The 20,503-nt window shown below is 40.4% G+C and overlaps 1 protein-coding gene across 1 annotated transcript in view; it reads left to right on the top strand.

Moving 5' to 3' along the window:
- Window positions 1–11,758: 11,758 nt before the first annotated feature.
- The window catches only part of ARNT2 (aryl hydrocarbon receptor nuclear translocator 2), a 102,828-nt gene continuing 94,083 nt past the window's right edge, over window positions 11,759–20,503 (top strand). Inside the window, exon 1 of the mRNA XM_084293237.1 lies at window positions 11,759–11,847. Coding sequence (XP_084149363.1) covers window positions 11,817–11,847 — 31 coding nt within the window. The 5' untranslated portion in view covers window positions 11,759–11,816. The remainder of the gene's footprint in view (window positions 11,848–20,503) is intronic.

Here is a 20,503-nt window from a genome sequence, read left to right as displayed (position 1 = left end):
TACTTAGCCCCTTAGCATGAAATACCCTAGAGAATTTCTGGGACCTGACACTTCTTCTGATGAAGTTAAACCTTGCGTTTGGAGTAATGTCCTTGATTCCAGCAGCTCAACTGACAGATTAATGCACAGTACAACCTGTGCAATGAAATCAGAATCTGGGCATCCATTTACATCGGGCATGACATTTGTGTAATTTAAATAACCTCCCATGGCCCTTGTGTGAATGTTATTGGTCGTGTAATTACAGACAGAAATGATTGTGCCCATAAATCAGGTGAACTGTGTATAAGTCCTTGATATTAGGGAGTAGGATCTTGAAATGTAAGTTATAGGCAGAAGGAGTGTAACATGCAGAAGAAATTGCTCTTGCCAGAAAAAAATTAAAATAAAATAAAGTTGATTCACAGAGCTCTATATAATTTTTAATTTATAATAAACTTCCTTTATCTTAGTTTTTGTACCTTCTGTTAAAATATTAAATAACTTTATATCAAATGTATCCCCTGTGGGATTGGAAAGGAAATGGAAAGCTTAGCCACACATTAATTACATTCCAGGATGTGGTATATAGCTTAATAAGTTTAATTTAAAGAACCTTAGAACAGAGACATTTACGTTTTAACTAGGGCAAACAAAAGTTGTGTTGCACACTTTTAGACAAACTATTTTTCCTGTTAAGCTAGGGTTTTCTGACAAGGTGTGCTTCCCTGCAGCATGTCAGTCTTGTTACACAGGCTAAATTGACTTTCTGGAGTTGGCTGTTGAGAAAAGGAAAAGGAAAAGGAAAAGGAAAAGGAAAAGAAAAGAAAAGAAAAGAAAAGAAAAGAAAAGAAAAGAAAAGAAAAGAAAAGAAAAGAAAAGAAAAGAAAAGAAAAGAAAAGAAAAGAAAAGAAAAGAAAAGAAAAGATATCCAACAACCACCACCACCAATAACAACAACAACAACAAAAAAAAAAAAAAAAAACAAACAAACAAACAAAAAAAAAACACCAATAAAAAGCGTTATGAGAACCAAGCAGAGAGTATAGGCAGCTTTAAAGCAAAACTTTGTAAAAAACAGATTGGACTTTCCCAGGAAAATGAAGTCATTTATTTCTGTTTGAGGAGAAGATATTAAAAGGACCAGATATCTTCCTAAACCAACAATAAGTGTTTAAGATGATAAATGTTATTTTAATGATCCCTTTCTACTCTGGTATTCTAATATCAGCACATATGTCTGAAACAGGAAACATCAAAATTTGCAAAGAAACAATTGACATGAGACAAAGATCCCATGCAAAATCAGAGACAGATTAATAGATCTAATTTACTTAAAAGCTATTCACAAACTGTTATAAAAAACAGATTGGTCATAAGACTTAAAGTTGCTACCATATGCATCTCACAGATTCTGTTATGTTCCTTATGCTGGCAAACTGACTAATGATTTCAAGATTGCTCTCCAGACAAGAACATGACAATTCGTGTGTTGTGCATTAAAGCTCTTCATGATCTGCAGCAGAGTGAAACATAAATTTTGCAGAATTTAGATGTTCTTTCACAATCTGGTCTGGGAAAAAGGAAATTGTATAGCAGCTCAATGTATAGTTAAAACAGAGACACTTACAGAGGGTAGTTGAATGAGGTAGTACGTATACTGCCTTTATATTTAATTTTACTTTTTCTTTCTTTTTCTTTTTCTTTTTCTTTTTTTTTTTTATATATTTTTTGTCCACAATTTCAGTATTTCATTATTTGGTGGATTTTTATATTGATAACTTCTGTAGGCTATTTCGTTGTTTTCTTAGGTGTGTCCATTTTTCTTGTGAATAGACAGAGTTTGGAGGCATGTGGAACTGTAGGACACGCAGCACAGACAGGCAGGCCTACTGAAAAGCACAGCAATTCAACTGTGTACTCTGAAACCTAATGATGCAATTAAAAATGTCAATAATGTCAGTAATCCAAGAACATTATCAATGCTAAGCACAGGTATTTGGAAACATATACAAAATATGTCATTAAAAAATCTGATTATAAAATAAAAATGCCATTTCTTAGGGAACTCTGGGGGGACTGAAGTCTCAGAAATGCATTCAAGTCAAGAAAGGTTCAGATTCTGGAAAAAAAATGGTTCAATTCAAAAAACGTCAACAGCCTCTATATTGGGGTTCATTTGGGCAGTTTAGAGAATATGAAAACTAACACTTTTTTTTTTATCTTTTTTTTTTTTTTTTCTTATAATCTTTGAAGGACTAGAACTACTTTTTTAAAAGGGAAATTAATTTTGGAAAATGCTTGGCCTGTGGAACCATAGGATGTATGTGGGTCAGCCCAAGTGCTTGGTGTTAGCTGTTAATTGGAACTCAAACTCTTACTCCTTTTTGCAGGCGTGTATGCCTGAAAGGTGATAAAACCAGAGCAGTTCTATGCAGCACCGTATGCTACAGAAGTTCCTTAAAACCTTTCCTACAAACTGCCCCATCTCACTAGCAATAGGTCTACTTACAAATCCTGGTAGACTAGGAACTTCATTTATCTTAGACAGTTAAAGTCCTAAATATTAAGAGAAAGCCCAGCTGCCTAGAAAATGTGCTCCCATGCTCTTCTGCACAAAAAGATGACTCTGATGAGCTATGCAATTGGTGTCAGAGGATTTGAGAGTGAAGCTCTAACCCCATGTGATCCAGTGGCAAGGAAAAGTCATGAATTTACTGAGCATTATTTCTTCTGCCTGGCAGCGAAGACAGGAATAAATGAGCAATTACCACTGAGTTCCTCTCCTCCGTTTTAATCCTGAGACATGCCCTGCAGCATCACACTTAAGAATTTGAAAACATTGAATCACACTATTTAATTGTGGTTGCTTAAACCTCCATTTGATTGTAGCAGAGTTTTGATTCTGAAGACAAAAGACAAAAAAAAAAAAAAAAAAAAAAAAAAAAAGAGTTAATCTATGCTTATAATTGTGAGGTAAATATCATGTGAACTCTGGAAACAAAAAACCAAAATCATTAGTAATTTAAGAAATGCCTTTTCTTCCCTGTTACTGCTATTTTGTTGTAACACAACCTGGTGGAGTGGGTTTTGCATGTGGCTGTGTGTTTCCAAGGGATGGTTAGATGATTAGTAATTCAACATGACCTTGAATGCTATCACCCACAAGCTGGTAATCACACAGCTTATGTCTATTTTGCTATTGCTTTGAACAGGGGAAGATGGAAGGATTTCCCTTCTTCATGAATATTTTAGCAGCAGGGCTAATCTGATTCCATATGGTATTAATAGAAGTTCACTTTTTTATTTTTAATTCAAATAATGTCTGGGAACAGCATTTGATATTAGTCATGATAGTATGAAAATATTGTGTCAATATGTTGTCCATGAAAAATATTGAAAGAAAAGATGTATTTTGTGGATGCTGGTCTCCAACACACATCCCTACTGTTCTGTCACTGCTGCTCCTGTGGTAAGGCACTGGTTTGTACATCAGACTCTCCAAACACATGCCGAAGGTTGTGTTCATAGGAAATGAGAAGACGAGGATGTTCTTAATTGGGAATATAACTTAATTTTTAATGACCACCTTTCATTCCAGGCCGAGATTCTCAAAGTCCTGATTTGTTCAGGCCTTTTGAAGTTCCTAAATTCAGTGACGTAGCTGAGGGTAAATGGAAAGATTCAGCACTTATCCAATTCTCATTTTGGCATGGGACAGTGTCAAAACTGTGCACACATTTCTCCCTACCAGGCATTGACTACTGAAGCAGTGAATCCAGCTATGTGCCTCTACAAACATTCAGCAGCTTTCAGGCAGCCAGACCCTGATTCGGAAGTCTGGTCTGTTTTCTATGGAAATCATCTGTTTCGGGCAACGGGGACAGCAGAGGAAACACTAGTCTGATGCTGAGTTTGATTAAAGGCAAATTTAGACAAGGATCAGCTATGTCAAGCACCATTCCAGGAAGTACTGGGAGCAGTGCTTTCCTGTGATCTCGTATTATTACTGAGGCTTTGGCTAATCACATTTCATATGGCTCCCTCCTGCACTTGCTCAGTGCTCTGGTCTGTTTTCATCATGTACGGTCAGTGCCAGAGGTGCTGGTGATGTAATTGCAACACGGGGAACATGTGTAGTCCTGTATAGATGGACACAGCTGTGTGACCTTAATATTCTTCCTAGCTGGGTTTGGAAATTAGCATTATCTCTGTGGTCCTCAATAGCTCTAATGTGCCAAGGGCATTTCTTGAAAATTCTTTTCTCTGATTTTGCTTTCCACCACCATACAATACTCTAATTGATGGATTGTAATTTTGAAGAACAGTGTGCCTAGAATGGAAAATCCCTAAAAAAATCTGGAAACATCACATTGTGAAACGATAGCTCAGGCTCTGAAGAATGTCACCAATCCATCATTCTTCTTCTGATCTCTCTGTCTTTATCTGTCATTCTGCCTCACACCCATGGACATGATAAAGCACATCATGGAAGAGGCAGTATAAAAAGCGGTGATTTGTTTACATCCCACTAACAAAGTTTAAAAGGCATCTCCTTTCCTAGTTTGTTGCCAGCATGCTGCCGTGGAGTGAATTTCATGCACACTGAGAGATAAATGCTGCTCTGGAGTGGTTCTTCCAGAAGTTTGAATTGGTCTGCTTGCCAAAGTAGCATCCCAGCCCTCATCATATTGTATTCCACAATATGGTGATTTAATTGTGAAAAAAAACAACTACTTGATCTTTTTTTCTTAAACAGAGATGTGTGGGAAAAGGAAGAGGCTTATATTTCCACTTTCAACACCCACAAATACATTTGCTTAATATCGTCCAGGAGGCTTATCTTCAACAAACCTCCATGGATGTGAGTCAGGCATAGTGAATATGCATGGATTGAATGCAGGAAATGCATTTCAACCTCAGGATACCAGGATATTTTGCGATAGATTTCCTTACTATTTTGTTCACCTCTGGCATTGCTATTCCACAATCTTTTTCTTATAAGCACTTATCTCAGTGTGCCTTTCAGTGCTATTTGCACTGTATCATTTCCTCTTACACCAAAAGATGTGGCTATGAAACAGCAATCTGTGTGCCAACTCTATCACTCCTCTGTTTAAAATCCTGATACTGAGCCTCCTATTTCAGGGGATCAATGCACAACACAGCCCAAGTGGGTGGAAAGTAATTGATGTGACATTTTACAATTAATTCAGAACACTGGGCTAATGTTAAGAGGGGTTTTAATTATGCAGATGAAAGCTCTAAGGTTTCAGAGTATGGCAGAAGGAAGTATAACTCAGTATTTGCCTTGTCTTTGCCCTTTCTTCTTGAGCATTTCAGAGTTAGTGGACATTGTCAGAAACAAAATGCTTGGGCAGCTGGAGCTTTGCTCTGATTAGTTCTTGTATATTGACAACTTTTTTCAGCATAAGTATTTTAATGCACCTTTCTTTTTACATGTTAGCAGGTACAGTAAACGAATTAGATTATATTTGAAGTGACCTAGAAGGGTTGATAAGAAAGAAAAACGTTTTGTGGCTATATATCCAGCTATTAAAATATTCAAGATGGTTGTTCCTTCTTTGTAAATGCAAATGAAAGAACCATAAAGCATATGGTAAGGGATGCTTCGTCACTTCTAAAGCATACTTTTGCTAATGTAGAAATGAATTATGTCACATTCCATAATTCAGGGATAAGATTTTTGAACGTAATTAAGAATGTACTGTCTGGTCTTTGAGACACAGGTGCACGTATTCACTTTGTCTATTTCAGAAATAAAATCAAGTGGGAAGCTACCAAAAATATTTTGTGCAAGCTTTTAAATGCAAGGGTCTTCTGAGAATTTGCATAATATCTTACTTATGAAATGTAAAACCTGTCATAAATCATAATTCAATTTATAACACAATTAAATGCGTGTGGTTCTGTTCTCTTTTATGGTTCTTGGAAATTGTTATCTTGCATAGCTGAAGAAAGGGGGGGCTGCAGAAAGCAGAGAATGAGCATATTAGAATAGAGGGCAAATATCAGACAGCCATTTCCTTACAGATTTGGGTGTTGTTGTAGTTGCTGTTGTTTTTCCAGCTGTCCACTCAACTGAAATAGTGCCGCAGATTTCAGATTCCTCCTAATTTCTTATTTTATTTAGGACACAGAGTGCCATTTGTATCTCGTGGAACTCAGGCTGTTTTGCTGCAATTATTTCTGAGAAATTTTCTGCCTTTTTAGTCTTTTTGCAGCTTATGATCCTCAGCAAATCTCTCTGGTAAGATAAAGAAATTCTTATCCTCTGTAAAAGGGATAAAATGATGTTTATAAAACTTACCAAAATACCCTTCATAAATTCTCATTTCAAACCAGGTGAAGGCCTCCATTAAGTTGGCAGCAGTATTTTTCTAATACACTGTGTTTTTAAAGTATACTTGTAAAAATGCATTGCCAAAAATGTAAACTTGTTCTACCATTAGTTTTATTGTTATGTCAGAACACATTAACCTGTTGTGGATTATAGAAAGATCAGTTCTAGAAATATTGTTGGTTACCTAGAAAACCTGAACTGAGAAATGAAAATACTTTTTTCAAAATGTGGATGTTACATTACTTGAACCTTTATATTTTATTGCATTCATGGACTTTGCTTTTGAGCAGATGGGGCAGCAGGAATCTGGGAAAATGGTAGTTTGCTCCTACCCTAAGCACTGAATATGGAAAAGGCCCTTTTTCCATGCAAAAAGACCACCTTTGGCTTTACTGATCATCTTTATTAAACTGACTAAGTTAATTTTTTACTCCAACTAGTATTTTAGAACTAGTGAGCTGGAGGGTTGTCCCACAGAGGCAGAATTGCTAATGAAAGCCTTCATCTTGCTGTGCAAACTGGTTTCAGTAGAATTTAGCTCAGGCCATTATTTCTGAACGGGATAAAAGATGTTGAGGAGGATCTAGTGACGTCAACTCCACTTCTGTGACTCTGACCCAGAAGGTCTCACTTCATGTTTTAAATCACAGTCATTTTGCTGATTCAGATCCCAGTGTTATTTCTGGGATCTATCCTGTCATTTTTGTCTTGGCATTTTGGTGAGGAGAACAGTATTGTTTATACCTTTTTGGTTTTTGCCCAGTTGCTTCACAGCATGGTTTCAGGGAAATAATTAGGTATGCAACATGGAAACTATATTCCTGTATGCTCTGTGGTCTGTTCTGCCCGAGTTAACCAGCAACAGCCTCTGTCATCCTAAGGATGTCACTTGTTGGCAGTGCTTCTGTCAGCAAGTCATGTTAACATTAGGAAAAAAAAATATAATCAGCTTAGTAAACCTTGTACAGCAAACCAGTGGTCTGTTAATGTGTTTGTGCCACCTACTCCTCTCCTAGGCTTGATTATCATTGAGTTTCATCATTTGAATTTTGGTTGTTGTTTAATATGTGGTTAAATTTGCATAGACTTGGAATATGTAGAATGTTAGAGCTGATGATATGAAATGAAAGAGTCCTGTGTGCTTGGTTCCTAGTACACACCAACACAGGAATATTTATCTGATTTCAGCTACATTTCTTAGGTAAGGGGAATTCTGCCACAGACATTTCACCTTTAGAAGGATTTCTCCAATATTCAGTGTCATTTTCCCTAAAGGAAAAGCACCATAGAATTTAACAGCACTAACTAGAGAACATCATAGAAATTGCATTTCTATACCTCCAGGACTGAATAGAGATTAATGCATCTTCCACATTCTTATCAAGGTATTTTATTGCATTTTATAGGAATAATACAATTTTCTCTTAGATTATATGGGATAGTTAAAAGAACAAGGTTGTAATTTCCTTAACAAATGCTTTTAAGACCTTCCTACAATTGTTCATTTAAAAAATTTCATTATTTTCTCTATAGCTTATTTAGGCAAGTGTGGTCATCCATATGTGACGAAACAAATTTAAAAAGGGCACTTTATGTTCCAGTTGCCAACAGTTGGGTGGATGGGGTTGCTTAATATCCGAGACTTTTGGATGAATTACGAGCAATATATTAACACAATTACAATGGTAACACAGATCAAAGAATGTAGCTGGGAGGTCTTATTTTAAAGTATGAGACTTTATTAAAATGTCCTGGTTTTGATTATATTAGATTAAAATATCTGAAATATCACCTAGTTTCTTCATGTCCCTGGAAAAGTAAATTCTGCTGGGGAACTGAATCTTCAAGGTTTCAGACCTTGATTTTTAATTCTTTTAAAGTGGAATTGTCATAAATTGGAAGAATAGCCACATGACCTTTTTTATCTGTGTTTTGACATTCAACACATATTCTCATTCAGTTTAAATTATTACCTTCTTCTTTTGTTTCTGGACTTTATTGATTCAGATGGAGTAAACCAGCTTGAAAAGACCTAATTTCTTCAAAGGAAATAATTTAACAAACAAACAAAATAACTTTCCACTATTTTAAAATTAATAAATATTTAGAAATTATTAGTGCATTGCATGGAATGAAAACACATGGGAAGATACAAGTTCAAGTTTTCCAACTCACAGGTCAGTGTGCTGTAGTGCTTAATTTACCTATTTCTAGTTCTTGCACCAAGATGCAGAAAACACATCAATGCTGAACACTAGTATCAGTGATAATAGGCCTCTAAATTACAATCAACAAGAAACAATCACTGTAAAGACACCAAACAGAGTCTTCCTCTGGTACATAATAACTGGATTGAGATAAAAATCACTTTTTGTAATTCATTCACTTCCAGTTGCTACACATCTTGCTAACATTTGTAATTGTGTTAATATGGTAAGTAAAGCATCCTGTTGTGCCACACAAACAGTTTGTTATTTTATTTTATTTTATTTTATTTTTATTTTATTTTATTTTATTTTATTTTTAATATTGCTGTATTGCTTATATATTACATTTTGCACTTGGTATTGATAGAGTGCTGTTTAATCTCTCAGCAAGTGTACTGGTAGACACTGGCACTGCCTTTGCTTTTGCAGTGAGGAACCCCATTCCCTATGAATTATGCTTTCAACCTGCACAGCTAGGTATAAGCTTGGGGGAACAGCAACTAGTTTATTTCATGCTGTACAGTATACTTGTTCTTTGTATTGCAGCACAAGTAAACACAGACTGTGTATTTCCACAATTACTAGAATATACTTTTAATAGCAGTGGTGATTTCTTTCTTCAGTTACCGGTGTTACAGATCTTGCCACAGATTTGGAAAGGCTCAGAATGAGATAGCAAGGAAGTAGTTTATTACCGACAAATAGAGGTCAGTTTCATTCACCTATGGATTGTTTCTGAGATCCTGAAAAACCCTGCTAAAACTACCTAATAAGATAGAAAAAATGGGAGGAGGGAAAATCAATCTCATTTCTCAGTCTATCTAAGCGAACAAAGAATTGCGTGTGAAACAGAACAGAGTGAGTCAACAAAGCTCACACTGAACCAAAAAGAAAAAAAAAAAAAGCCTACTTTGCATAATTATGTCTGAATTACAGTAAATTTGACAGAACATGTTCCATTCTAAGCCCTAAGGTCTTACTTAGATGGAGCACGATATCAAATGTACTGGCTGCAATGTGCTCTTTCTGGGCTAATCTAAAGTCTCATGGGATATCATGCATGGAGACAGCACACACTATTGTATGGCTTCATTGGCTTATAGTCAGCTGTTTGCCTTACTCAATACATGTGTTGAAAGCTGGGATAGTGCACTGTCAGATCTCTCTAGGCTTGTTTCTTCCGGGGTGGCTTCCCTATCTCTAAAATAGAAATGAAATAGAAATTATTAATGTTATTCTGATAAGAGAGGGATAAGGCTTAACACCTGAATACTTGAATATTGCTTCAGAGGATACTTCAAAAGTGCCTAATGCTATAAATCATGTTTTTATCAAATGGTATTTTATCAACATTACTGTGTCAGGGGTTTGGCTGTTTCACCTTTATGCACATATTTAACTTGATGCCACGTGGCTCATGGCAAGGCTTTCAGTAGCAGCATTACCTGTGCAATTTGAATATGGGACTTTATAGAAACCTAAAGGAACTGAGCTATGCCCTATCTCCTGTTGCAGGGTAAGCTACTTGAAACATGTCTTTTCCTCCCGAAAGTTATGAATCTAGAAATAGTGTGACCAAGGTTCTCTAAAATCACAGTAACACAGTTTTATCTGAATGAAAATGTTATATTTACAAAAATTGCTGATACTAACAAAGTCTTGTAGTATTATCAGCATAAGTGCCTTAAACTGTAGCAGTTAAGAATGCCTGTAGAATATCCCAAACTGCACAGCATCAGGAGGCACTACAGCAGTAAGATGCTTAGAAAAACAGCTCAACATCTCATAGGCAAGAGCACAGTAAATCAAAGATAAAGTAAACTTTCTAGATAAGCAAGAGCATTTTAATGTTATTCTCATTAAACTTATCTCCAGGAAATAAGTGAACAGCCTCCATGCTTTCTCTGTCCTTCTGCCAATTTACATCTTAATGGTGAAACTGTTGCAGGTTACTTATTCAGCAGAGCAAGGGACTGATTTGCAACTTGTTGCTTTGCGTGCTGCCCTTAAATTCTGCAGGGCTGTTCAGGGCAACTGCGCACGGTGAACGGAGCCACTTAACTATTAACAGGTCTTTGCAGTGTTACAGGGGCATGACGGAGGCACTGCAAGACAGACGTGGTTTTTTTTATTATTTTATATATATATTTACACAACGTGTCTGCTACAGTTATCACACTGGGTGCTTTCAGTGAGTTTTGAAGTTTGTTAATTCTGTGATACTGGTTTATCTTAGAGCCCTGAGGTATGAGATTATGAGAAAAATCTCTTGATTCCATTAAAAAGCATATATTTATGGTCCTTGTGTTTGTACCAGAAAGGCTTAAAACGCCAACTGAGTTATAAAGATCAGTTATTCAGCTGTAGTTATGCTTGAATGTGAACAAAACGTAGGGCAAACCATTGATTTTTAAAAGGATGTAACAACTACATTCCCTATACATCCCCTGCGAGGAGCAAAGAGTGGCCTGATTTATTATTATTTTTTTTTCATACCGAGGAACTCCAACAGTTACTACATTTTCATTAGTAATACATGGAAATTCACATTATTAATAATGGACCAAGAGGTTTCTGTATAGTATGCTCCATTTGAAGCCCCAAATCTTCCGTCCTTTGGCTCAGCCACAGGCGAGCCACACCATCACGCCTCAAAACCTCTGGGGCTCGCTTCACACCTAACCCACCCCAACGCCACCCGCGTGCCAGGGGCTGCATTTTTGCCTGGAATCCCCCCAAAAACAGTGTTGCCGAGCGGAGAAAACCCCCGCGGGCTGCCTGTGCCGGCGCCCCCTCAGCGGCGCCCACGCGGGCGGGCGGGCCTGGGCTCGAGCCCTCTCCCTCAGGGGGCCGCGTGCCGGGCGAGGCGCCGCTCCCGGGGCCGCGGGTTCGAGTCCCGAGGGGGGCGCCTGCCCCGGGACCGGTGCCGGGCGTTCGCCCTCCGCTCTTCCCGGGGGGCGGCGGCCGGGGGGTCCCGCTCGGGCGCGGTCCCAGCGCACATGTGCGGCCGCCCGGCACATGCTCACTGAGCGCGGCGCATGAGCAGACGCGGCGCGGGGCCATCGGACATCTTGGGCCGCCCCGCACGGAGCGGGGAGCGCCGCCACCGCCACCGGGTCCCCGGGGCGGGAGCAGCCGCGGCTCCCCCCTCGGCTCGGCTCGGCTCGCCTCGCCCCGGCTGCCTCTCCCTCCCCCGCCTCCCCCGGGCAGCTCAGAGCATCCCTCCTCCCCTCTATGCATTTGTCTTAATCCTTCTCAGAGACAAGATGGCAACGCCGGCGGCTGTAAACCCTCCCGGTGAGTAGCTGCCGTTGCCCCCCCTGCGCCCCGCAGGGGCTCCGTCTCGCCCCCACGTTGGCCCCGCCGCACCACACGCCCCCGGCCCGCCGTAGGCACACAGCGCCCCTGGGGACCGGGACCGGGACAGGGACCGGGACAGCCCCGCGGCTCTCCCCGTTCCCCCGCAGCTCGGAGCGGGCTCGCCCCGGGACCGGCGGTGGCTGTCGGCAGCCGGGAGGAGCGGGCGGGCGGGCGGCTTCGCACCGAGCCCGGGGGAGAGCTCGGGAGCCCGCAGGTTTTGTGCATAAGCACCCGGGGGCAGAGGGGAGCGGGGAGAGGCTGAGGCCGGGGGCTGCTGTCAGTGTATGGTGCCCTGCACCCGGTCCTTGGTGCCCTGCCACCATCCCAGCCACGCTATCTGAAGGGAAAGCGGCACATTAAAACCCAAGGAAAGCACCTCAAGGCTGGCAGGTCCCTTAGTGTGTTCCCATTTCCTTGCCAGAAGATGCCATAAATCAGTTTCCCATAATAACTTATTAGCGGAAGGAACTCACTAAAGTTTTCTCTTTAAATTCGTCGTGGGGGAAAGAGGTTCCCTGAGGTGACCTGTGTCTGTGAGGCGAAACGTCTGGGTCGTTAGGTGTGTGGTGAAGTGGGCTCGTGTGATGTGCCATGGTAGGTGTTTCGGTGAGGTACTTTGGTCAAGGTAGCGTTGGATGGTCGGGTATCCAACGCTAAACACAAATGGGCCAGCGGATTTTGCCCTGGGCGCAATACTAATGAGGAACGCTTATCAAAAGTGGATTCCCGTCCTACCCGTTTTAATACTGGGTTACGTTTTGTCACTTTCCAGTCAGTTTCAGTTCTGACTGTTAAGGGCTTCCTGGAGGAAATGTCAACAATCGTTCACATGTTCTCGTAGCTTTCACGCTGAAGGTAAACACAGTTGGTTTGTTTCTCTAAGTGTCAATAAAGTAAGCAGGAACAACAAACCTTTGCCAATCAGATTGAGTTTTCATTTCAGAATTGTACATATTAAATGAAAATCAATATTTAATGAGAGGTTATTAAATGAGTATTATTTAGCTTCCAGGCTACCATGTCATGCATGATAACGGAGAATTCCAGTGCGTGCACATGTAGCTGGAATCAGTGAGCGGTTTTGCAGGCACAGGCAGATACAAACAGCTTTTTTGGGGGAGAAATTTGGTTTGCCTTCTTCATATCTGCTCCTCCAACCTATGCACAGAAGGAACAGCCCCGATTGCTTAGAGGTCTGTGCAGAAACTGCTGAGGACTTGTAGAGCCTGGTGGCCCTTTGGCACCACCCTTTTCCACCTCTGTTTCTACCTACCTGCAGCTGGCGTCACCAAAATTGTGGTTGCAGGAGGTCGGGTACTGAAGGGCAGCCTCGGAGCAGGGCTTCCTGGTCCTTTCCCTGTGCCCTGGGGAGCACTCGTGTTGTGAACCTAGGGAGAGCAATGGGAGACATGCTGAACATGAGCGCCAGGCGTGCTGGCAGTGCAGTGATCCAGCACAACGAGGCTGGCTTGCTGTAGAGTTGTCAAGTGCTCCTAAGCACAGATTGCCGTCCTCCAGAAGGATGAGGAAGCGTGTTGGTTTCCTGGCACGAGCCTACACGTGCGTCTGCGAGGCTGAGGTTGCAGGGCGTCTTCTCACTGCTCGTCTAGGCAGCTGGAGCAGATCTGGGCTGGCAGACAATTCACCAACAATTAATGACCCTCCCAGCGTGAGTGTTGCTGTCAGACAAACGTAGCTGTGCATGGGCAAAGTCAAAATGAGGAGACTTTGAGCCGTGAAGAGATGAGAACAGTAGACTTCACTCTGCAGTGCAGTGCTGCGTTTGCTCTACCACGGACAGCAGAAGATAGAGCTGCGTGCGTGACATATCTTGACTTATGATATGCTTTTTTTAACATGATAATCTGTTGTTTTTGTTATTCTATTTTTAGATTAACCACAAAGCAGTGTAGAGAAGCAGAATCAAAAGCTTTACTGAGAGGATTTTAAGGCTGCTGTTTTCTTTTGGGGCCGGATCCTCAGTGGGAGTAGAACGAAAGTAGCCCTATTAGTATTGGCGAAGCTGTGCTGCCTTACGCCAGCTGACTTTCTGATCCACGATGTTAGGGGAGCACAATAGAGAGATTAACTTGTTAAGCATCTTTAATGATGATTAGAAATTACAATATGATTAAATTTTTATTAAGCAATTGTCTGGGGTTCTAATAACATTTGATAATTTAGGCAGGACATTAACCTACAGCTACCACAATACAAATACATGGGGCATTAGTCATATTCTAGGCAGTGGAATGGGGATTATCAGACACGGAAAAGCTGGGTATTCTGTAATTCTGGATGTGGAAATCTTTCCCTGTGGTATCTCCTGGTACAGAATTGTGCACTGCTCTGTGATGTTATGTTCTCTCCCACATTAGATGCAGATTTATCCATTTCCCTGCTCTTTTTGCAACAGGGTGGGAGCAGTTTGCAGTCTGTCCACGTTAGGGTTTGCAGGAGCTGCAGTGTCAGGACCAGATTGTGGCAGGGACACGGCCACCTCTGCGACAGGTCTTTGTGGTGAAGGTGCTTGTCCATTGCTGCAACGAGGCATCGCACTGGGAATCGGGGACTCTGTATGATAATATCTTTTTTGCTCTTCCTGCACGCTTAACCTTAGGAATAGGATCTGGTTAGAAGTACTTTGTTCGTTTGTCGTAATCTGGATGACTAACCGAAGTGTGAAACACAATACAAGTGTGTGGGAAGCTCATCTGCATTGGCACAAAGCATCAGAGTTAATTTATTTCCTCCTGAAATAAGATTGGCATATTAAATGGGTTTTAAGAACAAAAAAATTGTGGAGGTGTAACAAGCATTTCATAAATTACTGCTTGCAGCAAAGTAACTTAGTGCCACGTCTGTTTTAAATACATATATTTTTGGAATGCAAACTTGTCCATAACTGTTGCTACTCTGGGGTCAAATTTTGCTTAACTTGTGATGAAGTACGTGATGTGGTGCTTCTTGTAGTAGCCCAATTGGGATGAAAATGTGAAACTCTTAAGGAAATCAACATTTTCTTTTCCTGAGACTTTATATGGCCTTGGGTGACTAAGTTGGATCAGTCTTACGGATGGTCCCAGAGCAGCAACTTTGTTGTGCTTAGGTGATGGGAAACGGGCTGGCTTTAGCCCTTCAGCTCTTCCCCAGGTGGAAGGGGCACCCTAGGTAGTACCCACAGATACACTGCCAAATGCCACACACTCATACACCAGATCAGAAGAAATGAGATCAAACACTCAAAGCTTATCTAGAGTTACACCAGAGGGCAGTTCCCTTAGGATGTTCTTGGCCATCTTTGAAGATTTTGTGAATCCTTAGGATCGTATTCTTATATTTAATTGAAAAAACAAAACCAAACAGTAGCTGAGTTGTTCACCTAGCCACTAAAGCTCCTGTAATGATTTCTTTTTCAGCAGAGAGCCCAAGCTGCTGGGGCTTAAAGCCTCCCTCTTACAACCACAGCAGCTGACTGTGGATCCTTCTAGCCTATGGCTAGTGCAAGATTTAAAACAAACAAACACCTGAGGTTGATTGTCAAGGAAAGACAGTTAAATGAGCACTTTCTACTTGCAGTTTGTAACGAATTAACAGCAAACTTCATGTTGTATTAATGAACACGTGTAACTCAGCCCTGTGTCTGGCTTCTTGTCTTAGGCAAGTGGATGGGTGCTGGGAGCTGGTTTTGTTGGTGTCCATTCGCTTCTTGTGGGAGTTCAAGGTGGAGATAAATCATTCTCCAATTCCAGCTGGTCCTTCTGGGAATGAAGTGGGTTGTTAGCCTGCCTTGCATTTGCACTCAGGTTGCTAAGATGTTAGGCAATGTGGAAGAGGTTTATTGCCGCCCTGTTCCATGTTCCCACAAAGGAATTGGCTTTGACAGCCTGGCAATTCTTTTATTTTTATTTTTTTAGCTTTGGTACAGCTTTAAAATTGATGATTAAAAAATCTAAATCAGTGTTTTAGATTCCAAAATTGTCTATTCAGTGCTGAGCCCCAAGTTTGTTGTGTTTTACTGCTATGGTAGTAACAGCTTTGCCCTTCATTACAATATAGACTATCCAGTAAACACCAAAATCAATTTGACAGCATCCTGGGGAGTAAATGGAGTGTTCTACTGATGGGGATTATAATGGGCCCTAATGTTTCTGGGATGCAAAAACGTAGTTTTGTTTCTAGGATAATAATGAAAAAAGTCTCAAAAACTAAACACTCATTATCTAATGGGATCCTTAAAGCTACAGATCTTTTTCTTCTCTTATTTTCATTTCTTTCTCGCTGCAGAATTTGTCCTTATTTCAGTCAAACAGTGGTGTGAGGTGATAATGCCTATTGAACTGTTCTGTGATAACGTTTTGACCTTCAGGACTTTGTACAGTAACTCGCATTGAAAAAAATATATATTTTTCGTTATTTCTAATCTACAAGGATTCCGAAGCATTATATTTTGAAGTATCTCTTCTAACAGAATATTTATTTGAAATTTGCATATGTAGCTTGTGATTAGTTTCAAATATTTTTTCAAATAGAATAATGTTTCCCCGTTCCTCTTAATAAAAATGCAAAACAAAACAGATATTGCTGATTCCTGTAATACCAGATGGTACTGCTGGTTTTTCTTTCCAGTAAGAAAAATTGCTGTGGAGATTAGGTAGGAAAGGAAAAAACAGCCGTTTCAAAACAATCAAGGCAAAATAACACCTTTGAGTTAGTGATTATTGCTATTAAGAGGACAGAAATGGGGCTGTCATTATGAAGATGAATTCAGAGATTATGCTTAAATGGCTTGTGAAGATCAGATGTGTGTGTAGTTTAGGGTAATTTTTTTAGACTTACTGCTTGATAACTGACAAGTAAGAATGGAAATGCGTTAATTCAGCGCTAACTGAAGAAAGTATAATGCTATTAACATTTCACAATAGAAAGGGGAAAGAGGGGCCTTGAGTTTAGGACGTGGGGATGTAGGTCTCGGTTCTTGTAGGTCTTCTGCAGATTTTCCAGTCCGCCTTGTGGCAGCATCCCTTTGGGTGGCTGGCAGCATTCAGAGATGGATGAGGATGGGGTTGCTCTGCCTGGCTAGCACCACGAATGCGTGGACACCAGCCCAAACTAGGTTCTGCTGCTGACTAAAGAGCAAAATCAATAAAGGCCATTTGGGAAAGAAATCTGAAAATATAGAGGTGCTCCTCCACACATTTGCTAAAACAGTTTGTGCAAGAAAACAGATGCGTTGGACCAGAGAGGCAGAAATTCTGAAATTTCAGAGAACTTGGGTGGCCGTTCAGTATATAAACAATTGGTACTTGTTTATTCTTGTCGACAATGTTTCCTTTGTTCAAATGTAAAGCATTTCCTGCCGCCCCACGTGTAGCCTGCATTCTGTGTAGTGAGAAAGAGAAAAATTGCGTAAGGCTGCTGCCCTACGTTTTAGCCTCTGATTATAATCCAAAGTGGATGCACATTGTAACCAAAGAAAAAAAAAAAGGTAGAAGTGAATCATTCTTCATCTTCTGTTGTAAAAGTAAAAAAACAAACCAAACAAAACCAACAAAACAAAATAAAACAAAACCACCAATATTAATTTAGATAACTGCTTATCCAAATTAATTTGAGTATGGAGGGAATACTTTTGGTTGATGAAATAAAAACAATTATCCTATTTAGTCAGCGCATGCTCTTGGAAGATCTTCAAACTGGTAGATCTGATGCTCATACCTGTCTTTAGTTTTCTTGCTTTTTTCAGCCTTTGTTGTTTATATCAAGTTAGTAATGAAAAGGAATTGGTTGGATAAATTCATGTGGACCATATTTCCCCTTCTTTCCTACTTCTGAAGGCGTATTTTTATCACAAAGTATTGCAGGATTTCAGCAAATACTGGCCTTTTAGATGAGTAAGTTGCATGGTTTGGAACTTCAGTAGCAAGCATAGAGCACCATGTTTTTCAGAAGAGATGAGATGATTGCAACTTTACCTTGAGTAGTCAGCATTTCAAATGGATTTATGTTGAAAAAGGCAACATTAATAAACTGTCTTTTATCTGTCTTGAGTTTATCGTTTACATGAATTAATGACCACAGTCATGCAGTGGGTTATGAATTAGAACCTGCTTTCGAGATAGATGTGATTTCCTTTTTTGGTACCCAAAGCATGCTAGTCCTCCTTGGGCAATGCCATCTGCATGTGGAGAAAGAGAAATCTTTTCTTTTGGATGTCGTGCATTTTCATGAACGCTTCTAAATTTTCTGCTTCCTCCTTTCTATTGTCAGCTTTTATTTCCATTCTGCCGATCTATCTCCCACATCTGTATCCTCCGGTTTCGATTCTGCGTTCCACTTGCGTGCCCCTGCCTCTCTGACAACTCCTGTGACTGCCACAGTTTGACTGTGGTGCTGAGCTGAGCTGTGCATTGGCTTCTCAGTTACCCTTGTCTAAATGTAAATGAATCCTGGCATTGTACTGCTGCTTCTCTCAAGTCTTTCAACAGTTTATAAGTTGTCTCCATTCCATTGATAGCAACTCCTTGAAGAAAAGTCCGTCTTCTTCTAGGTAGCAGCTGTGCAGCCTTTTATGTAATGGAGCAGCTACTACAAGGTATTATCAATTGGCTCAAATTAGGACCATCTATTAGTTTACATCTTCTGTACATGTATATGTGTTGCTGTTTTGTTCAAGGACAGCTCATAATGTTAATTTTAAATGTTTAGGTTTGGGCTGCTGCTGTTTTTCTCATCTAAATGTCAACTGCATGTGACAAATAGAATAATATAAAATAATTACATATTTTTTTCTCCAATCAAGGAAAAGGGGTGTTGAATTGTTTAATTACTGGCTTTGCCAGCATACAGATGGGACGGCTTTTCAGGTAAGTTGCTCGTACAAAATGCCTGAAATGGGTAGTAATTAACAACTGGCTCTTCATTGGTATGTTAATTATGCTGCCATTTGTCCTGGTGCCTGTCCTTGTTTTAAATGTTCAGTTACACTGAAGCGTTCACTTCCTGGCAAACACAGAATGTATCAGAACAGTTTGACTCTCAGATATATGCAAATATTTTATGGGAAGAGGCATGCCAGTAAATCACTGAGCTGCAAAGAACAAAAACACTGCATATTTGTATTCCTCGGAGGTAAAAGCAAAATCTGTTTCGATGGAATACACAGGCCTGGTTTTGAAAAATGTTCTCCAGTGCTTTCCCAGTAATAATCCAGAACAGAATTTCATGCGGGTAAATAACCTGAGGGACTGGTTGCTGCTGGCTCTCTCCATTAGGAAAGGTAGGTGGACATTTGGGTGCTGTGACATGTTCTTGCAATGCGTGTATTTTTAAAACTGCATTGCCTGTAATATCTGGATGGAAAATCAAGCTGAGCTGGAAACGCTTTTAAAATTTGAGGTAAAACAGGCTATTTTGAATGCAAAGAGATTTAAAGTAACACCTTATGTATAGATCATGTCAGTAGTTTCAAATCTTATTTAATTTGCAGTTCTTTTGATAATACAGATTGACCTGTTACTTGGGTGCCCAGCGCATCCCCAGTTTTCACATATTACCATGACAGGTAAAAACAGACTTGCATCCAGCATGAATCTTGAACTTATTCAGTGATGTCCTGAAGAGGGCCAGGGTGGTGGTTAGGTGGCTGACCAGCATGTCAGAATGAGACCAGTGTTTGAACTTGCTGAGCCTCTGTCACCTGGAAAGTGGTTCGTCTTCCCAACACCCTCTGACCCTCGTCATCACAGGGCAAGTCAGACACCCTTGAGATTAGGTGCTGGTTTTGTAACAGTAGCCGTAGGAAGAGGATTATAGTCATAAAATTAGCTATAAAATGGCACTAGCTACTGTGTGTCACTGCCCTCTGAGTCATGTTTGAGCTGTTTATTGACCAAAAAAATGCAGTGCTGTTGATACTGCAGAGCCAGTATGGCTCCAGAAGAGCTGGAGTTCCCTTGTTCCGCATCCAGCAGGCAAAGCTGCTAGCTCCGTTTGGAGTCCAGCTTCAGAGCCTTGAAGTATTTTCAGCTAGAAAAGCTTGGTTTTGAGATGCTAAATTCCTGTGTTCGCAGCCGCTGAGAGGCAGCTCATTTAGCAGAGGCCTGCAGAGGCTGGCCCTGTGACAGAGCTCAGAGAAACAGGGGTCGGTCTGACTGCCCCCATGAGTCCTGTTCATGTCAGAGTATGTGGGGACACCGATGGTTTCTGATGATTTATTTTTTTAGGGCATCTGAAGAGATTGACTGGCTGTCTGTGCATAGCTGTGTCACCTTGCTCTGCACTTCCTGTAATAAGTGATTTGACCAGAAGAAAACAAGGCTGCATAATGAAAACTTCCCTTTATTTTTCGGGATTTTCAGCAGCCATAGGAATACAAAGGTAAATTTTTGGAGGTATGTAAAGGTTTTGGTGTTCCTGGGATAAATATTCTTTTACTAATTAATCTTGTTGATGTTTTCATGGAAAAAAGGGTGAAATTTAATTTGCTGGGTGATTGGGTTTGTGGGAGCAGCAATTGCATCTTAGCTGCGTTGTATTTTTACTTACCAGTGAAGGTTTGAAGTATGCACTTTCATTGTTGAAATTAAAGTAA

The sequence above is a fragment of the Netta rufina genome (genome assembly GCF_964035555.1).
Source record: "Netta rufina genome assembly, chromosome: 11".
Taxonomy (NCBI): domain Eukaryota; kingdom Metazoa; phylum Chordata; class Aves; order Anseriformes; family Anatidae; genus Netta; species Netta rufina.
This window is presented reverse-complemented; position numbering and strand designations above follow the sequence as displayed.